Genomic DNA, 19,801 nt, shown 5'->3' with positions numbered 1-19,801 from the left:
GGAATAACCTCTGATGGTGGTTTCCTCTGTTATTTGGAATTTTTCTGCTTCTGAGGCAGAAGCAGACTTTATCATCTTGGTGTTAAATGCACAGTCACTTCTGAACAGCTTGACAAGGTCCTCTCTTTAATTCACGTGGTGACATCAGTTCATAACACCTCATTTTCAGAGCAGAGATCATTGCTATTCCTTTCACATGATGAAGGCTCCAGCTTTGTCTGGCTTAGGTTATGAGTTCACATTCCTTACTTTTTGTTGATGATTTATAATTCAGATTCCCTCAAAATATTCGCTATGGTTTTAAAAGAACAAAAATACTTTCCATATATGTTTATAGTAAAAGGTATGATTTCCAGCAAAAAAAGGGGATGTTCAGTTATACTGCTCTTTTTTCCAAATTTTGGAATTGCAAGAACTTTTGTTTTGTTTTGTTTTTAAAGGATGGTAACATGCCAGCTTTAAATAAAATAGATTCACATGGTGAGAGAGTTACTCTCTTTCTAATCCTTTCCCTGACCTTCTGAGTACCTCTGAGCAGGTCTCAGGTTAGTGTTAGCATATTTTCACCTCTCTAACACAAAAGCTCCCCTGTTAACAAGCACAGAACAATTCTTAGGCTCAGAAATCTTGGGTGGCAACAGAATTCAGTAATATTGTTTTACTTGTATTTATTTTTCAGGTTTCCATGTGGTTATATAAGTGAAATTGTTTTCCCACTTATGACTGAAATATCAATTACTTTTTAAAATGTGTTTGTGTGGGTTAAAAAAATAATTTTAAGGAGAAAAATATTGAGTCATGACAGCTATTATTTTGAGCACTTAATACATGTAATGCCCTGCTTCAAGTTACATGATAGAACTCAGTGTTTCTGGGGTGCCTGGCAGCCTCAGTGGGTAGAGCATATGCCTCTTGATCTCGGAATTGTGATTTTGAGCCCCACCTTGGGTGTAGAGATGACTTAAATAAGTACATTTTTCTAACAAAGAACTCAATGTTCCCTTCAATGGCACTTCGAAACAGGTTACTAGTATCATGCCCGTTCTGTAAACGAGGAAAACAAGGCACAAAGAGAATACTTTAAGATCACAAGATTAATATAGGAGCTGAGCTCTTTCCCTTCTCCTAATACTGGCTCCCAATCCCGAGCAGTAAAGCTGATCTATGTAAATGGTAAGCAGAACTCAAGAAATACTAGAACGGTTGAGTGAACATCTTGCCTTACAACCTTCAGTTTAAATACAAGTCTTAACTTACAGGTTAAAAATAAAGGATCTGTATTCTTACAAATGTTAGTTTAAGTATTTTGGGTCAAATTATTTTACCCCTCTAAACCTCAGTTTCCTTATTTGTAAAGTAGACATAATAACAACTATCTCACAAGGTTGTAGATACAGTAGACTATACTGACATTATATGATATACTTTGAAGAGTTAGAGTAATTATCTGTACATGGTAAATAACAAAACATAGTAGCTGATATTATCTGGAGGCAATACTATTCACTGTTTAAGTTAGGGCTTTAGACAAACCTAGGTTTCAATACCATGTTATGTTGGAGAATTTACAGCTGTAAAATGGGGATGACAGTTATTTCAACTATTGTGGTGGGTTTGGAATGAAATAATAATTCCGTGTTTAGCCCACTTCTTGGCATTTGTCCTGTCTGGTATTCTCTAAGCTTCTTTTTAATTCTGTGGTTTCATGCCTGACATTCATTTGTGGAAATTCTCGCTGATTATTATTTCAAATATTTCTTCAGTTCCTTTATATATTTCTTCTCCTTCTGGAAGTTCTATTACACATACTTTTTTTTTTTTTTTTTTGTCTGTGTTTGTGTGGTTTTTCCACAGTTCTTGGATGTTCTCTTTATCTCTTTTTTTCACTTTCATTTTTAACTTTGTGATTTTTTAAAAAATATTTTATTTATTTATCCATGAAAGACACACACACAGAGGCAGAGACACAGGCAGAGGGAAAAGCAGGACACACTAGCTTTAAATAAAATGGATTCACATGGTGAGGGAGTTATTCTCTTTTTGATGCAGAACTTGATCCTAGGACCCTGGGATCAGGACCTAAGCCAAAGGCAAACACTCAACCATTGAGCCACCCAACGACTGTGCCCTAACTTTGTGATTTCTATTAAGAGATTCTCAGCTCAGGAATTCCTTCCTCAGACATGACCATTTACTCTTATGCCTATCAAAGGCATTCTTCTTGGTCATAGTGTTTTTGATCTTTAGCAATCCTTTTTAGTTCTTCCTCAAAATTTCCACCTCTCTGCTTACTTTGCCCATCTGCTCTTACATGCTGTCCACTTTTTCCATTAGAGCCCTTAGCATAGTAATCCCAGTTTTCTAAAAATTTTTGGCCTAATAGTTCTAACATCCTTGCCATATCTGAGTCTTGTTCTGATGCTTGCTCTGTTTCCTCAAATTGTGTTTTTTTTTCCTTTTACTATATCTTGTCATTTTTTTTCTTGATAACTGAACACGATGTATTGGGTAAAAGGAACTACTGCACATAGGCCTTAAGTAACATGGTAGAGAGGTTTGGGTGAGGGGAGGTGTTCTGTAGTCCTATGATGAGGTCTCAGTGTTAAGTGAGCCTGTCCCTCTGGACCAGGGACTTCACATGTGTCCCTTGGTCTCCCTCCTAGCCTCCCCATTCTGGGGAACAAGATGGTTAGAGTGGGCTGGAGTTGGGTATTTCCCTTCCCCTGTGTAGAAAGTTAGAGAGATCTGGAGCTGGGCATTCCCTCCCTACTCTCATCAGTTAGACTTTAATAAATCCCAGCAGATTAGGTTCTGGTTATATAGTTTCTACTAAGGACAGACCTTGTTAAGAGGAACAGAACTCTCTGTTTAAATACTTAAAAATGGTTCTCTTCCCCCTTTTCCTGATGGAAGTAGGGGGGATTTTTCTTAGCTTTCACTATGAGAACCCGGTTGAGGTTAATGGAGATAAAATTCACAGAAGTGTGTGAGTCCCCCTTGGCTGGATCTCTCTGAAGTTTTTAACCTAGATTTGTTCACATTAAGCCTCCACAAATTCATCATTTACAGTTCAAGTTTATTTACCTGGCACTGGATCTGGAGGCAGCTTCTGCTCATGAGTTTCTGCTCTGGTAAATTGTGATTCTCTGTATTTGTCTGTCAGTCTCTTCAATTTGGGAACAGAGATTCGCCCTGTGACCTCACTTGTCTGATGGATCTAAAAAGAGTTGTTGATTTTTCAGGTTGTTCAGCTTTTTTAATTGTTAAGACACAGTGGCAGCTTCCAGCTTCTTACATGCCTGATTGGATACTAGAAGTCTAGTCCAATTCTTTACACCAGTACCTCCTTGCTCAACGTTGATACTAGCTCAAATTTGATTTGTAGTCATGCTGTACTCGTAACTGCAGCACAAAGTTTTCTGCTAACATTAATCCTTGGTACCAGATTACTCCTTTGATCAATATTTTATCTAACTTATTTACAATGCAAAGCCATTAAGAATTCTATAAAAGTTGTATATTAGAAAGATGGAGAATATACAATCTACTATTATGATGCAATAAATGAACTCAAGTTAAGCAAATGGCAATAATTACTTAGTTGCAGAGACCTCTATGTAGGCTAAAAACAATAAGAATAAGGAGTGAAAACCAGTATTTAATTATGGTATCTTAAAGGCTTCTGGTAAAATCCATGCTAAAGATACACAGAAACATTCTAATTATATACACTTCTTTGATCTATTATTATTCATACACTTTCACTTGGTATCTTCTAACTACAAAATAAATGGTCTATTGACCAGAGACATTTGCAGTAGGTGTGTGGAGATAGGAAGAGTGTGAGAATTAAAACTGGATGGAGGAGTTGTTGCCACAAAATATTATAATAATTAACCAGTGAAAACCTCTTCATGCAAAAGTGCCACAGGGTAGATAAAGAAAGTAACATCAGCATGGCATTTTTGCTTGTTATATTTTACTGATATTGATCTGCAATGCCGGGTGGTATCCATGTTAGATGGTGCTTCAAGTGTCAGAAAGTTTTCATGTTACTTTACATAAAAACTGGTTCTTTAGTAGAGACCCCCTTAACTAGCAGTCAGGTAGAAATTAAAGAGGAAACATCTACTACTTGTTATTTCTATATCTGCTCATAGTAATAGTATTATTGTTGGTGCTCTTAGAATTAGCACCTGTTACAATTTAAAATAGAAAAATTCCTTCTTTAAAAAAAAAGATTTTATTTATTTATTTGAGAAAGAGAGAGAGGGAGAGGAAATGGGGAGGAGCAGGGGGAGAGACACAAGCAGACTGTGCTGAGCACAGAGCCTGTTGCAGGGCTCTATCTCACGAACCTGAGATCATGACCTGAGCTGAAACCAAGAGTCAGACACTCAGCCAACTGAGCCACCCAGGCACCCCCAAATAGAAAATTCCTATAGGATTCAAAGATACCATCCTATTATGTTATTGTTTCCACTCATCACTTCAAAATATATGTGAAATAGTGACAAGGATTTGTAGTTGGTCTGATTTTCCCTTCCTTCTTTAAAAAAATTCTTACTTTTATACTAAATTTTGTGGATTATTTTGGTGATCTCTGTAGGAATTTCATCCCATCATTCTTGCTGAACTCCGTCATTCAATGCAAGTTTGTCCTAAGCTGGAAGACGGGTGAACAGTGATGACTTATGTTATCAAACAAATCAGCCCTAAAGGCAACCATCATGGCAGTTGTTTGCATCATGTTATTCCTCATTCTTGTTCTCATGTGCGTGTTTCCAGGGTGAGGTTAACTTGGTCAACACCAGCACTGTCCTAAGCATCCTGAAAGCACAATATAATGAGGGTGAATCCTGGCCAAGGTGGAAACATTATGTTTCTTTCTAAGCCCTATCAGAGACTAGATGGTCAGCAGTGGCTGAGCCCAGGTTGGCTGTGAGACCACAGGGAAAGGGAGGGTCTCCAGAGTTTTTTTTTTTTTTTAATTTTTTAAAATATTTTATTTATTCATGAGAGACACAGAGAGAGAGAGAGAGAGAGAGAGAGAGAGAGAAGCAGAGACACAGGCAGAGAGAGAAGCAGGCTCCATGCAGGGAGCCCGACGTGCGACTTGATCCCAGGTCTCCAGATCACAACCTGGGCCAAAGGTGGAGCTAAACCACTGAGCCACCCGGGCTGCCCTCCAGCATTTTTATATAATGGTAACACTCAGGTTACATCTTGCTATACTACATACAGCTATACTTACAGGATTAGCTTTAGTTACAAATGGATCTTTGGACAATCGCCCATGTATTAGAATATGGCAAGTGTATAAAGCCTCTCTGCATACAAAATGAGACTCTAGCTCTCTAAGACAGGTGTGACAAAAACAAGTGACTTTTGTTGAGTACCCACGATATGCAAGCACTCAACTGAGCTCTTCCATTTTACTTCAACCAAAGTACATTATTTTATTTCACTTAAAGCTCACTACAAACCTAAGAAGTAGATAAGATAGTGATAGTGAATTAAAGGTTTAGGAAACTGAGGCATGTATTGATTCCCAGGAACCAACAATTGACAGAGTGGGCTGTAAGTTCAGACTTACCCCAGAGCCTGAATGCTCAAGCAGCCTTGTATTTGGGAAAGAAAGCATTAGCTTTAAGGTTAATCACAGTAGAGTTCACTCACTCTCTCTGAGGTCCCAGTCATGACACCTCAACCACTAGTGAGCCTTTCTATCCTCACTGATCTGAGAGGAAAACAGTAAGAGCGCCTTCATTTTCCTCACAGTATTTTTGGCAAAGATAGATTAGATAACCAAGAAGAAAAAGAATTTGCAAATAACTCTGAAGTAGGCTCAGTTCTGAGAGTTTCAGAGTTGCCTGATAAATAGGGCTTAAGAGTTTACCAGCCTAGGAGATTATTTATATGAAAGTTGAGGTACTTTCTAGGTAAGAAATTAACCTGTGTTCCCTGGATCTGAAATAACTGAGTAAATGTGATATGACCTGATAGAGTTCCATTTGCAGGGTTCAGGTAGATTTGTCTAAAAGCACACATACATATCTACATACAACTCTTGAACGACATGGGGATTAGGGGTGCCGGCCCCTGCACAGATGAGAATCCACATGTAACTTTTGACTCCCTCAAAACTTAACTACTAACACCGTACTATTGACCAGATGCCTTACTCATAACATAAACAGTTGGTTAACACATAATTTGTATGTGAATCATATATTGTACTCTCACAATAAAGGGAGCTAGAGAAAGGCAAATGTTATTAAGAAAATCAGTAGGAAAATAAAATAAATTTACTATGCTCTATTGTATTTATCGGAAAAAATCCATGTATAAATGGATCCATACAGTTCAAACCTGTATTGTTCAAGGATCAGCTGTATATTAAGTATATAAATATACTTTATTAAATACATATGTATGTTAAATATTCTATGCTAAATACATAGCATATTAATACGTCTTAATATATATTTAAAGCATCTGAAGCTGTCAGAATAGAGTGCTATAGTTATTAGTGATATCTATTTCTCAGGCCCTTGGGTACATGATTGTGTCCTAAATAGAAAGCTTTTAATTAAAAACACAGAAGACCTCTTTCATTAAACTTTGTGACACAACAGGGCACTATCAACATTACGCTACTGTTATGTCACACGATGGGTAGGGAGCTACTTTCTTCATTCTATCATGTTTTACTACATGGCATACACACCAAGAGGGTTTAGGGTGGCCACTAGTGGAGAATTGCTTTGTGTAGGAAAAACCTACGATAAACTATGAGCTCCATATGGAGCAAGTCAGGTTCTGGGAGAACAATGGCAGGGCAGCAGGAGAACAAACCTATGCTAACCACTGGTGTGCAACAATTGTGCCTATGTGACACCTCTGGAGCAAAAGTGTAGTTTGGGTAGACACCATCATGGCACACTATACGGTAGTGCACAAGGTAGAGCCAGCAAGGGAAACTGTTGTGCCCACAAAAGAAGCATGGGTGGTTGCGTTACCTGGCTGAACATTGAGGGGTATCTAGTGGAACAGTGTGGCTGCCAAGAGAATAAAGCCTATGAGATCGCCTGAAACACTGGGAGAGGACTGTGCCAGAAGCTAGAGTTTCTGGAGGAGGAGGTGGGCACCAGACCTCAGTCATCTGTGTGACACCTGTCAGATAATTTAGCAATTAGAAATTATTAATACTATATCCCTATAGTATTAGGTATGGAAGAAACAAGCAGAATTTCACTTTGGTCCTTGTATTAGAGATCTTCAGCATTTTTTTTTGGAAAAAGATACTTCTTCCATTCTTCTGTGTATTCTGTAGGATACATTTGGGGTACAAGTAGAGAACTGAAGTAGGTTCTACTTGGTAGTGTTTTTCTAAGCGCAGCCACCATGCTTCAGTATCAGAGTCATCCAGTTGGCTTGCTATAAATATGCTTTATCTGACATCAATTGAGTTGAGCTGTGAGCTTATTTTGCCTTTTTCTTTAGATTAACTTTCATGAACATTAAGGTTTGAGAACTGCTGCTTTATTTTCTCAGTGAATAGAAGATAAAACTGCTGTGAGAGTAGCAGTTTGGGACAGAGTAGAGGTCTCACTAAGAGTAGTAAAAGTCTGAAATATCCTCTGTAGGGAATGGTGGGAGACTCTTCAGGGATACATAAAAATATTGCTAAGCAGCCCTGGTCCCTGCTAAAATAGCAGACTTAAAATTTATGATGATAATAATCCTCATGACTGTCCATGGAGGGTCCTCGTGGCTATGATGTATTTATTGAGGGTATTGTGTGGCAACCACATAGTAAATAGAAGTACTGAAATAGAAGAAGATATAGAAAAGGATATAATAGTTTCTATGAGCAGTGTGTCCACAAAGAGGTGTTAAAGATGATTAAAGAAGACAGTTGAGTTGATACAAACTTTATTTAATACTCCATGAAGTAGACAGTGTCAGAGAACAATAAAATGAGGTGGAAGGCAAGAAGCTTTTGTAGGACAACTAAAGAACAAGGAAGAGACAAATGGAAAATCTCTTATTGGCTGGGGCCACAGAGTAAATCCTGTTTGAGGGGAGAGGCCCAGAGTTAGCTTGGGCTTTGGGGATTGACTAGCTAGATATATTACCATTTCTGGCCAAGCAGAGCATTTACATGAACACAAGAATTATCTAAGTTTTGGTTTTCTGATATTGTACCCTGGGGATAAGACCTCCATCATGGACCTAAAAATTTATTTAAACAGAGGCACAGTCATGTTATGAAAGGGGCCTCCACATGCAGAGCTTTGGTTGACAGCTGGGTCTCCATTTTGTTGCTGCTTCTCTGCTCACATTGATACTGCAATTCTAGAGTAGCAGGAAAAATGCAGCCCCTGGTCATCACCAAACAGTCAGAATTGGAGAAAGTGGAAGCACTGGCGTCTAAGGAAGATTTCAAGCAATTCCTGCTTCCAGTTATCAGGAAGATGCAGGAGGACGTTACATCTTGCACTCAAGTGCAGAGGAGAATTTATATGCAGAATAGAAGCAAGCTGTGGAAAGTGGACAGTCTGCTCATCCAAATAAAAACCCATGTGAAGGCCTCAGAGGAGAGCACTCTGGATCATCTTTAGAATCCAAATGATAGAGTTGAGGAGTGACCAAACAAGGCAAAGAAGGCCAAAGAGAAGGCCAAAGAGATTCCAAAGACGGCAGTGAGGTATTGATGAACTAGTCTGGGAGATAGAGAAAAGCAAATAAATCATCTCGGAGGATCAGCAGTTTATGGCCAGTGGCTTCTGGTCAACTGATGGAGATTGACACCATGGAGAAGTTGAAACGCGTGATTCTTTTTTTTTTTTTTTTTCCTCTCTCTCTCTCTCTCTTTTTCCCTCTCTGTTTACATGCTGTCGTCACTTATACCATGTGTCTGTTATGGTTGGTCTGTGGTTGATGACTTCAATATGAATTTGGATTGTTAAATGTTTTGTGTGGGGAAGTAACTTTTTTTTTAAATGCTCTCATATAAGAGAATTAAGGCCTATGTTGTAAACTCTTACGAGAGTTGCATTTGTTCCTGGGCTTTGGTTTTCCTAAATGTTGAGGTGCTTTGCTCTTTCTTATATCACTAGACAGCTGCCTGGAACTTTGGGTCTTCATGCGACACATGAGGCTTAGAATTGAATTTCTCCAGCTCTGGAGGTGCTGCAGGAGCTACATTACTGCAGAAGACAACTTCATTCAGCAAGTGCTAAAGAAGCTGCACAGGAGACCAGACTTCAGCTGGGGATGTGGATGGGGTTGCTATGGCTAGGACTGATGAATCAGAAGAAGAGGCAGAGGATGGTATTGCCTGTATTTTGAAACTTTAATTTTTATGTGAGACCAAAGAAGGAGAGGTGTGTTTTGTTCAACATTTAAATTTCATGTGACACACTGACATAACTGTTAGGTCAGCTTGTTCGCACAGCTTACCTCAGCTCTAATAGACATGGAACCTAGAACAGAAAACAAGATCTTAGTATTCTATACAAGTTGACGGAATACTCTGATGCATTTCATTTCTTCAAAAAATGAAAGAGATATTTACAAAGGCTCTCAAGGGTCTGAGGAAGAAAAGTGAGGACTCTTTACATTGGATCCTACACTGGACAGAGAACAGGTTTCTTCAAGGTTCCATAAGCAGTCCAGCCTTAAGTTCATTTATGTTGCAGAACTGATAAGATTTGGAGTCAAAATGGTATGATGAGGGCGGAAAAAGTTGCCATGTTAATAAAACTATTCATTTGCTTGAAAAAATAAAAGGATACAATAAAGTACTGAAAGCCTAATTGGCAAGAGAAAACAGGCATATATAAATGGCATTAACAACACAAGATAATATTATGTTAAATTTCATTATGATAAATTTATTATGATAAATTGAGTGATAGTACAAAAAATACCAAATACGAAACCAGGGACTAGAGTAGTTGATGAAGGAGGTGGAATTTGGTGCCTTAAAAATATGGTAGGTTTTGTAGGAGCAGATCGTTCAAATCGAGAGAAGATATCATCCCATAAATGGTTTATACTACTCAAGCATACAATACCATTTCCAATGCTATGAGGAATTCATATGGGGACAAGATACCTTATTGGTTCTCAAAGACATTCCAGTCTAACAAATAGAACCAAGGCTGATCATAGGAGGTTCTTGGAGTGGTGCAGAGCACAACGAAGGGAAACTTGTGAAGTTGCCACAGGAAATAATATTAGGTAAAATAATAAATGTGCTAAACAAGTTTGATCCACAAAAAAGATCAAGAATGGCACATATATGAACTCGACTAAAAAATGGTTTGCTTGCTTTTAAGAATTCAGTAAAAGGGTTGTATTTAGGCAACATGGAACGAGTAGTCAGTAATTGAAGGAGTCTTAACAATGGCCTGTAAAGTTGAAGACAAAAATACCCATTTCAGGTGCGAATGACTTTCTTCGGTTCCATTGTTTTTTTAGCTGCTTTTAAATTAATGAAGCCTGCACTGCACTTAGCAGTATAAATAAGACACATCTGTTTATATCAGAATTACTTACAATTTTATACGGATGCCTTTGAGAGGCTAATAGTGAAGGGAAAACTGCTATTTACACCCCACTATACTCTTTTACAAGGTAGGTGTGTATTATGGAGAGCTTGGTAGCCCGGGTTAGATTTTTGCCAACAATCTCCCTGGATATGGCATGCTGAACAACATGGCATTTAAGAAGTTATATTTAGCAGAATAAAATACATAGTATTAAGATAAAAGCAGGTAGCATTAGAAGAATAGCCCATCCTCCTTTGCCAAACGGTAGAAGCTGAGAAGATGTAACAGAATGATACCTTTGGCTTACAACAAGGAGGAAAGGAAATTAGGGAAAAAAAATTAGAGTCTGTACCAATCAGGAAGGCATCCAGGGAGCCACATGTCGATCCTGGGAATCTGTGAGAGGGCACATGACACAGGACGTGCAGAGGCTTCCCTGTTCTGCCTGGAGCTGAGCCTGAGCACTAGTGAGATTTGAAAGGTGGGGTGCAAGGCAAAAATAGTGCACAGACAAAAGTCATGCAAAAAACAAAAAACAAACAAACAAGAAAGACAGAAACAAAAACAAAAACAAAACAAAACAAAACAAAAAAAAAACAAGGGAAAGGGAAGAAAAAGGAAGGGAAGGGGCACTGAAAGTCCCTGACAAAGAGGCAGAGTAGGAGACCAGCATAGTGCATTCAAGTCTAAAGAGTCCGAGAGTTTTGTGCTGCTACGACCTACTGCTTCTACGGTTGGATGCCGGAAGAAGGATAGGCTGGAATTTTCATGGATGTGAAAAAATACATAATTTAAACACTAGAATCATTCTTGGTACACCAAGATGCTATGAAACTTTTTCTGAAGAAAGAATGACCAAGGGGGACAATTATTTATACAAAGAAAAAACACAGTGTCTCTTGTCTCAGATGAAATTCAGGCCATATGCCCTTTGATGGGAAATATAGAATCTGCTTTACTGCTTAAATTGATCTCTCTCTCTCTCTTTTGGGAGGTTTAAGCAAGTAGTTGATGTTTCAAAGATTATGTGCAGTTTGCAGTTTCACAGTATTAATATGCTTGAACTTTTGTTGTTCTATGTTATTTCCTAATTTTCTTCCATCAAAACTTTTTTTAAAAAATATTTTATTTATTTATTCATGAGAGACACACAGAGAGTGTGCCTCTGAGAGAGGCAGAGACACAGGCAGAGGGAGAAGCAGGCTCCCTGCAGGAAGCCCAATGTGGGACTCGATCCCAAGACCCAGGAATCACCCCTGAGCCGAAGACAGATGCTCAACCACTGAGCTACCCAAGTGTCCCGCTTCCATTAAAACTTCTTAATGGAAATTTTATATACATGTTTATGTGATGTCTGTGACAAGAATACCTACAAAGTATGACTTTCAGATTCAGCCACTTATATTGAAATCACCCTTTGAACCAGCAGTTCACACTTGGATTATCCTTGTATTATTGCTTCAAAGTAAGCATTTTTTAAAAATTATTTTGAAAAGTGTTGAAACATATGTAAGAATTGCCTTTCATCAGGCACTTGGCCATTCAGTAGTTTAGAGCAGACAATATTCAAATTTAAGAAAATTTTCACCTTTTATCTTAAATGGTGGTAGAGTCTTTGAGAGCATTCTTACAGGGGTGAGGCGTTTATAGCTAGTGACATTTTCACAATTAATATTGGTGCCACTAAATGTTATATGAATACATGGTCATTAAAAATTAACTTTGAGGGACACCTGGGTGTCTCAGTTGGTTAAGCTGCTGCCTTTGGCTCAGGTCATGATCTCGGGGTCCTGGATTGAGCCCCATGTCAGGCTCCTTGCTCTGTGGGCAGTCTGCTTCTCTCTCTCTCTCTCAAATAAATAAATAAAATCTTTAAAAAATTACCATTGACTACCAGTCTTCATTTTCTGAAATCTTGTATGGCTGTCAATATATTGGTTCATATGTCTTTATATGTATATTATTTTGACCATTTGGACAGTATTAATGAGAAATACTAGATTTTCAACAACTTTATTATTCATATCAGTACCTTATGTAGGATCACTGAAATATTCTTTAGGGTGAATGTATGCAAAATGTGTTTCCATCATAAATTACTACTGTAGTATTTTCTGTCATGAGTGCATGTGTATATATACATAAATCTATATCAGGTTTTATAGACAACCTTCTAAAACCTTACATGAAACTTGGGGAATTATTTGTAGAAGGTATTTTTTCCTTCAGTATTATCTGTATTTCCCAAAATTTTCCAGATAATTAAAAGGTATTTAAACTTGCTCTCTGAAAAAAAAAGGGGGTTTTATTGAAATGATTATGAATTCATAGGAAGTTGGAAAATAGACTACAGAGAGGTCTGGAGTATTCTTTACCCCATTCTTCTCAGTGGTTACATTTTATATAATAACTACCCGGGCAATATCAAAACCAAGAAGTTGACATTGATACAACGTGTGTATACAGTTCTAGGCCATTTATTCATACCTGTAGATTGTGCAACCCCTGCATTCAAGTTACAAAACAATTTTAACATCACAAAGATCTCCCTTGTGTTACTCCTTTATGGTCATCTCCCACCATCTGTAACTCCTGGCAATTTCTAATCTATTCTGTATCTTTATAATTTTGTAATTTCAAGAATGTAATATAGATGGAATCATAGAATATGCGACCTTTTAAGACTGGAGTTTTTCACTCAGCCATCAGGCTGAGGTCCAAAATTGTTGCTCGTATCAAGGATCTGTCCTTTTTTTTAACTGAATAGCACCCTATAGTGTGGATGTCCCATAATTTGTTTAACCATTTACTACTGCAGGAAATTTTAATTGTTTCCAGTTTGGGGCTGTTACAAACAAAGCTTCTGTGAACATCTGTATGCAGGATTTTGAGATTTTTTTTTTTAAATAAATCACATTTCAGAGCTGAGACCAGCAAGGTAAATACATTGTCTAGAGCACTTAACAGTTTTCCAAACCCAGATGTTGCTACTTTATCTCCTTGCTGTTTCCATGATCCCATATTAACTGAGGACAAATTGTTCTGCAGATAGTGGAGAAAAGTAATGATTATATATTTGAAGATTAATGATAAAATATTGGTTTTATCTGCTCAAAAATATGATTATTTTTGGCATCATGTATGCACATTGATTCATTCACTCATTCACAAAAATTATTGTTAGAGAACTCAGGCCTCATGCTGAGTGCTGGGGCAGAGAGGTGCCTTCCCCAACAGGGCTTTTACAAAATGTTGCATTTGTTGCATAGAGGTTAGCTTGCCCTATGTTTGTTGGTTTTAACAGTTTTAAATTTTGTTGGAACATATTCAAAGTTAACATGACTGCCATACTAATATTTCAATGTGTAGTCTTAAATCTAAATTTGCTGAAAGATTTGGGTTAATATATTTTACCTTATCAAAGAAATTGCTGAGCATGCATGCACAAATACACAATCTACTTTTGCAAGGTGTGCAATTCAGTACTTTTAAATAGGGGTGAGGTTCAAATGGATTTTTATTTGTAGATTGTTCACAAATTAATGATTTCTTCTGCTTATTCTGTGTCCTTTTGCTCCAATAGCATAAAAAATTAATCAACCGTCCACAGAGTACCAAAAGAATTTCTACCGATCCTGTAGGTAAGAAATATTTGCTCTGTCTGCCTTACAGCGGCACTATTTTTCCTCTTGTATTTTATATGTATGTGAATCATTGTATAAAAAAGGATAGAGAAAGTGACTTTGCAATTAGATAGTCATTATATTTATCAGCTTAATAAATCAACTTTCCTTTGAAAGTCATGCACGTATAAACCAAAACATTCTTAAATATGGGTGGAATTAAAATTGCTAAAATCTACAAGAAATATGAACCCTGCTACGTATTATTTTACTAAGATAACTAGTAACTGCTTAGTTTGGTAAATAAAAAACTACAGTTTGTTCTGAAATGTTGACAATTAAATTGTGAATCAAAGTGTGGCCACTTTAACTCTACATTTGAGGCCAATGGATTTTAAATAGAGATATGTTAGTATGAAACTACAAAAAAGAAATATCTAATAGTTGATTGTGGTTATACATAATTCAATTACATAACAGTGATGAAGACTTCAGGGTAGAATTTGACATTTTTATTCTGTTTTAGCCTTTGAAACAATCCACTTTATAATGTTATAGGTCACTAAATAATTTACGGGTCTTCAATTTTATCTTGGTCTTCAAAGTATATCAATGAGTCTATTTTGATTAATGTGTCAGACCCACCACTGATGGCATAGCATTTCATTCAGGGATTACCTTTATAGATTGTTCAGAAAATGTGCAGGCTTTACTGAATTACATTAAAAGTGAGGATAGGCGTACACCTTAGTGTTATACACTATCTCAGAGGCAATAAAAACCATTTTCAAAGAAAGAGCAGTTGATGTAGAAAAACCAAATTAAAAATACGAAAGCCGAAACCAAGAAAACCCAACAAAACAAATTAAAAAAGAAAAAAAAAAAAAACAGTAGTAGTAGATGAAAGCCTGGTGAGTTTAATAGTGGTGTTAACTTTTGAAGAATTTGATGTCTAAAGAAAAGTATTCTCTCTGCCATTGTTAACAACCACCAGAGAGCACAAGAGTATAATGATCTTTCCTGTGTGTACTAGGAAGTCCTGGGTTGTGACAGCGTGTGGTCTCTCAAAACCAAGCTGCTGCAGGAAGGATGGTGGTAGATGAGGTTAGAACAGGATAAAACTATGAGAAGTTTTAAATGCCAAGGTAGAAAGTTCAAACAATAGGAGGAGCCTACATGACACTTATTAGCATGGAATGGGTAAAACGGATAAGACTACGAAAACTATTAGTTGTGTGGAGGACTAAAGTGGATAAAAACTGGTAGCGGGGATATGAGTTAGACTCCTGGTTCCTGCAATACTCCAGAGAAGAGAGGGGGAGCATGACTGAGATTGTCAGTAAGGCTGGCAAGTAGAGGAAGTATCTGAGGTATGTTTAGAGTTGAGACATGGGTGCAGAGGATAGGAAATAAGCAATGAGAAATTTGAATAATGTTACATGTTTCAGCTTACTCCACCAAGTGGTCACATTCTCTAGGAAGCCCACAGAGTGAAGGAAGGATTAGGAGTAGGTGGAAAAAGGCCAAAGTTGATTTTGACTTTAGTATGAGGTAGCTCCTGTTGGCTGTGATGTATACTAGAAAAGATAATCAGGAGGTGAATATTGCAAACGCTGTACCAGGAATTAGGGAGACAAAGCCAAAGATGAAGATTAAGCAGAGCTGGAATGTTTTGAATAAAAGAGATGGTTAGGAGAGTAAAAGTTGATGAGTTCATTGGAGGAGAGGGCAGGAAAAGAAGGGGCCTGAAAAAGGAAGAAGTAATTCAGCAGAATCAAGAGGAAGAAAGCTAACGAAGGGGAGAGAGAGGGAAGAGAAGAACCAGGGTGGAAGGAGTAAAATGCTTTTTTTCTCTGGAAATCAGAGAAGATGCAGACTGAGAATTGTTTGCTCTGAGTCATAATTAAGAGGATGCTAGGAAGATCAGAAAGAGGATTGCACAGAATGTTAACAGACAGCATATAAGCCCTAAAACAAGGGCTTGAGGAATGAACCAGAGTGATGAACTTGTGACATCATGTTTACATTAGGCATAAAAGTATTTTATGGTTAAAAGGAAGAAGAGAAAGCCTGGTTGCTTGAAACAGTAGCAGAAGCAAGTTAAAGAGGAGACGTGAAGCATGGGAAGCATGTGTAGTGAGGAGGAGATGAAAGGAACAAGTGTGAAGGGAAATGACTTGATGGGAAACACTGTGGGGAATGGAATCTGGCAAACATGGAAGAATGAGATTGTGTAAGAAGGTGATTTTTATTTTTATGAATAGTTTTTTTTTTAATTTTTATTTATTTATGATAGTCACACAGAGAGAGAGAGAGAGGCAGAGACATAGGCAGAGGGAGAAGCAGGCTCCATGCACCGGGAGCCCGACGTGGGATTTGATTCCGGGTCTCCAGGATCGCGCCCTGGGCCAAAGGCAGGCGCCAAGCCGCTGCGCCACCCAGGGATCCCTGATTTTTATTTTTTTAAAGATTTTATTTATTCATGAGAAACACACAGAGAGAGGCAGAGGAAGAAGCAGGCTCCCTGTGGGGATCCTGATGCAGGAGTCGATCCCAGGACCCTGGGATCACACCCTGAGCCGAAGGCAGATGGTTAACCACTGAGCCACTCAGGTGCCCAAGAAAGTGATTTTTAATGAAAAGGAGGTTTTTTTTTTTTTTTTTTTTTTTTTTTTTTTTTTTTTTTTTTGAAAAGGAGGTTTATGGGAATTCAGGTCAAATGGCTTTGGGAAAATTAGGAGAAACACATCGGCTGAGTGAAACAGAAGGTGAGTGAGATTGGGGCTTAAGGAGGCTAGAAAAGTTTTAGGTCATTGCTGGGAATAGTTTAAATTGCATTCAGGAAAAAATATTTTTACTGGTTTATTAACTGGTATAAAGGCTTGAATGGTGTTCAGAGCCCAGAGTTAGTGGATGACATGCAGCATAGTTTTATAACCCTGGACATCTCAGCGGTTGGGTGTAGGGCGAGTACAGCAGGATTGGCAATTGATAAATTGTGAATGATGAAGGCTACAAAGGATCACAGATTCTAAGGTGGATGCAAGGCCATTGCTGACGTACATAGCTGATCATGAGGAGCAGCATGTGCTTCTAATAGTATGGAGGTATGTGAGACCGGTAGAGACCAGTGTCGGGCATCAAAGGACTCATTGTATCAGTGACAGAGGCAAGAAGTGTATTAAGCAGCAGCAACGGAACAGAGCTGTGGAAGTTTAGGAAGTAGTGGTCACCAGTGATATTGAGGAGCTGATGCCTTGGAGGGGGATGAAACATGAGGACTGGCCATGAAAGTCAGTTTCTTAGGTAGAATCACAGTACAGGTCACTGATGTTGACAAGATTAAGGAACCATGTGGTCAGAGGTGTGACTGATTATCAGCAGGGTTACTGACGATGCTGGCAGCCAATGGCTGGAGGTAGATGATGGGGATGGAGAGAGGAAGGCCCACCCGTACTACATGAGCGTATTGCACCATGGAAGCAGAATGTTGATTTGAAAGTAAGAATGGAGAGCGAGGATGTGCTGACTCCCATTTTCTGAGTAGCCTTCTCAGAAGAGGGGCATGATTCATAATTTAAATTTATGTGCAACTTCTGTGAATAGGTAGGTGGAAGGAATCGTGGAGTTCAAGGTGGCAGATGCAGGATTCTTGCCTCACATCAGACCAAGGCAAGAGTTAGCCGGAGAGTGGTGCAGGCTGGGGGCACAGAAGCAGGGGCACAGAGGGCTCAGGGGCTTTAATGGGAGTCATGGCCCGGAGTGACACAATGAAAAAAAAAAAAAAAAAAAAAAAAAAGCAACCAAACAACAGAAAAATAGAATCATGGGTTTAGGTGGTTGACATGAGTCACAGGATAAGGGAAGGGGTATGACGAAATACAGAATATATTTAAAGAAGATGTCTGTGGTTCTAAACCAGGGGAAATGGTGTAAAGGACCTTCCACAGAACTGCTCTTTGGGTTGGATCTTGGTGAGCTTGTGTGTGTATAGTTGGGGCTGGCTGGGGGAGGATTGCATAGCTGCTGGCATACTCTGTACCAGGTTAGTACTGATTACGAGAAATAGTCTTGAATCTAGAAGTATCCTTGAACATAATGCTGCTCAACGTATGGCTGGGGACTCCAGTGTCAGCATCAGCTTGTTAAAAATGCCCAGTTTGGTCCCTACCCTCTTTTTACTTAATTAGACTATCTGGGGCAGGGCCTAAAATCCTTTTTAACAAGCCCTCCTGGATCTCAGGGGAGTTAAAACCCGAGGGGCATTTCTAGTCCTTGGCAATAAGGGATCCCTCAGGGGGAAGCCCCCAGACATGGCAGGGATCCCAAGGTTTCCCACTGTCCCCTGGGTGGGGGTGGGTGTCCAAATCTTCCCAAGGTTCAGAGGCCAAGCCAGAGAGGCCTTGGATTTCCTGCGAGCAGGTGCAGAGGGTCAGATCAGCACAGGCCCCCCTCTCCCCCCAAAGTCCTAACCCTGTCCGTCCCCGTGTGCCCCACAGAAGCCCTGCAGGACCAGCTGCTGCGCTGGCTGGCCCAGGAGCTCTCCCAGGAAAGTGCCAGGCGCCTGTCCTCATCCCTCCCCCTGCGCCGCAGCACCATCGAGCTCATCAGGCTGAAGAACCCTGCGGAGCCCACGGAACAGATCCACGAGCTTCTGTGCTTCTGGAAAAACTCACTCCCCAGTTCCACCGATAAAGTGCGCCTTCTGGCCCGTCACCTGCGCAGGATCGGCAGGAGCGATCTCTCCGAGGAGCTCAAGCTCAAGTGGGAGGGGAAGGTGTCCACTGAGCCACCACACCGGTTCCACTCAGCAGGGTAAAGCCAGGCTGCTCTTTCTGTTGCCCCCAGAAGGGTCACAGCAGGTGCTCAGGTTGCTTCCCTCAACATGCCACTAGAAGTTTCCAAGTAAGGCTGTTTGGGCCAAGCCTCCCCCCCCCCCCTTTTTTTTTTGACAATTTATGTGCAAGTTTATTTGTAAAACAGATTTCTAGACATGCTTCATCTTGGCTGTGCCAATAAAAATACATTCCATTTCTTTTTAGAAGTGTGTGTTATCTGATGGTTCCACAGCAATCTGGTTTCTCCTAAGATACAACCAGGTGGATAAGCATGTACCCACTAACCTAATCTAGAACTGGGTTGAACGTTTTGGGCTTGCTACACAGGAAAAAAAACAAAAAAGACACGGGCATACCTTACAAGGTGCTCTCACGTATTTATGAGAAATGTAGCTCATAAATTGTAATCCAGTTACTGCAATCTCCAAAAACACTTTAGTCGGATAATTTTTATTTTTATTTTTTAATAATAAATTTATTTTTTATTGGTGTTCAATTTGCCAACACACAGAATAACCCCCAGTGCTCATCCCGTCAAGTGCCCCCTTCAGTGCCTGCCACCCAGTCCAGAGTAGGAAATATCAGAAAGGGAGACAGAACATGGAAGACTCCTAATTCTGGGAAACGAACTAGGGGTGGACCGAGTCTTCTTGATAGATGTGCTGAGACAGGGGGAGAAGCTCTAATCAGATTATAAAAAGCCTTCCTGGGTTTGAGGGCTTCTTCACAGCTCAGGGATACACGTTCTGCAAGAATTATGGTCTTGGGTTCAGCCAAA

General features: G+C 39.2%; 1 protein-coding gene and 1 long non-coding RNA gene across 5 annotated transcripts in view; one reads left to right on the top strand and one right to left on the bottom strand.

Moving 5' to 3' along the window:
- Nucleotides 1–19,229, top strand: part of DTHD1 (death domain containing 1) — a 75,419-nt gene extending 56,190 nt beyond the window's left edge. For 2 of the 3 annotated variants that reach the window (XM_077879884.1, XM_077879870.1), the window contains 2 exons: nt 14,146–14,203; nt 18,685–19,229. In XM_077879884.1, the coding sequence (XP_077736010.1) occupies nt 14,146–14,203; nt 18,685–19,004 (378 nt within the window). In that variant the 3' untranslated portion in view covers nt 19,005–19,229. Of the gene's footprint in view, nt 1–9,125; nt 9,393–14,145; nt 14,204–18,684 lie in introns of those variants that run through there. The other variant, XR_013369395.1, reaches the window with a different exon arrangement.
- LOC144302504 (uncharacterized) overlaps nt 1–19,801 on the bottom strand; it is a 303,624-nt gene that overhangs the window by 67,419 nt on the left and 216,404 nt on the right. For both annotated transcript variants that reach the window (XR_013369398.1, XR_013369401.1), the window contains one exon: nt 3,085–3,217. This is a non-coding gene — a long non-coding RNA (uncharacterized LOC144302504). The remainder of the gene's footprint in view (nt 1–3,084; nt 3,218–19,801) is intronic.

The sequence above is a fragment of the Canis aureus genome, chromosome 2, assembly GCF_053574225.1.
Source record: "Canis aureus isolate CA01 chromosome 2, VMU_Caureus_v.1.0, whole genome shotgun sequence".
Classification (NCBI taxonomy): Eukaryota; Metazoa; Chordata; class Mammalia; order Carnivora; family Canidae; genus Canis; species Canis aureus.
The sequence above is the reverse complement of the archived record's forward strand: the minus strand, read 5'-3'. Positions and strand labels throughout refer to the sequence as shown.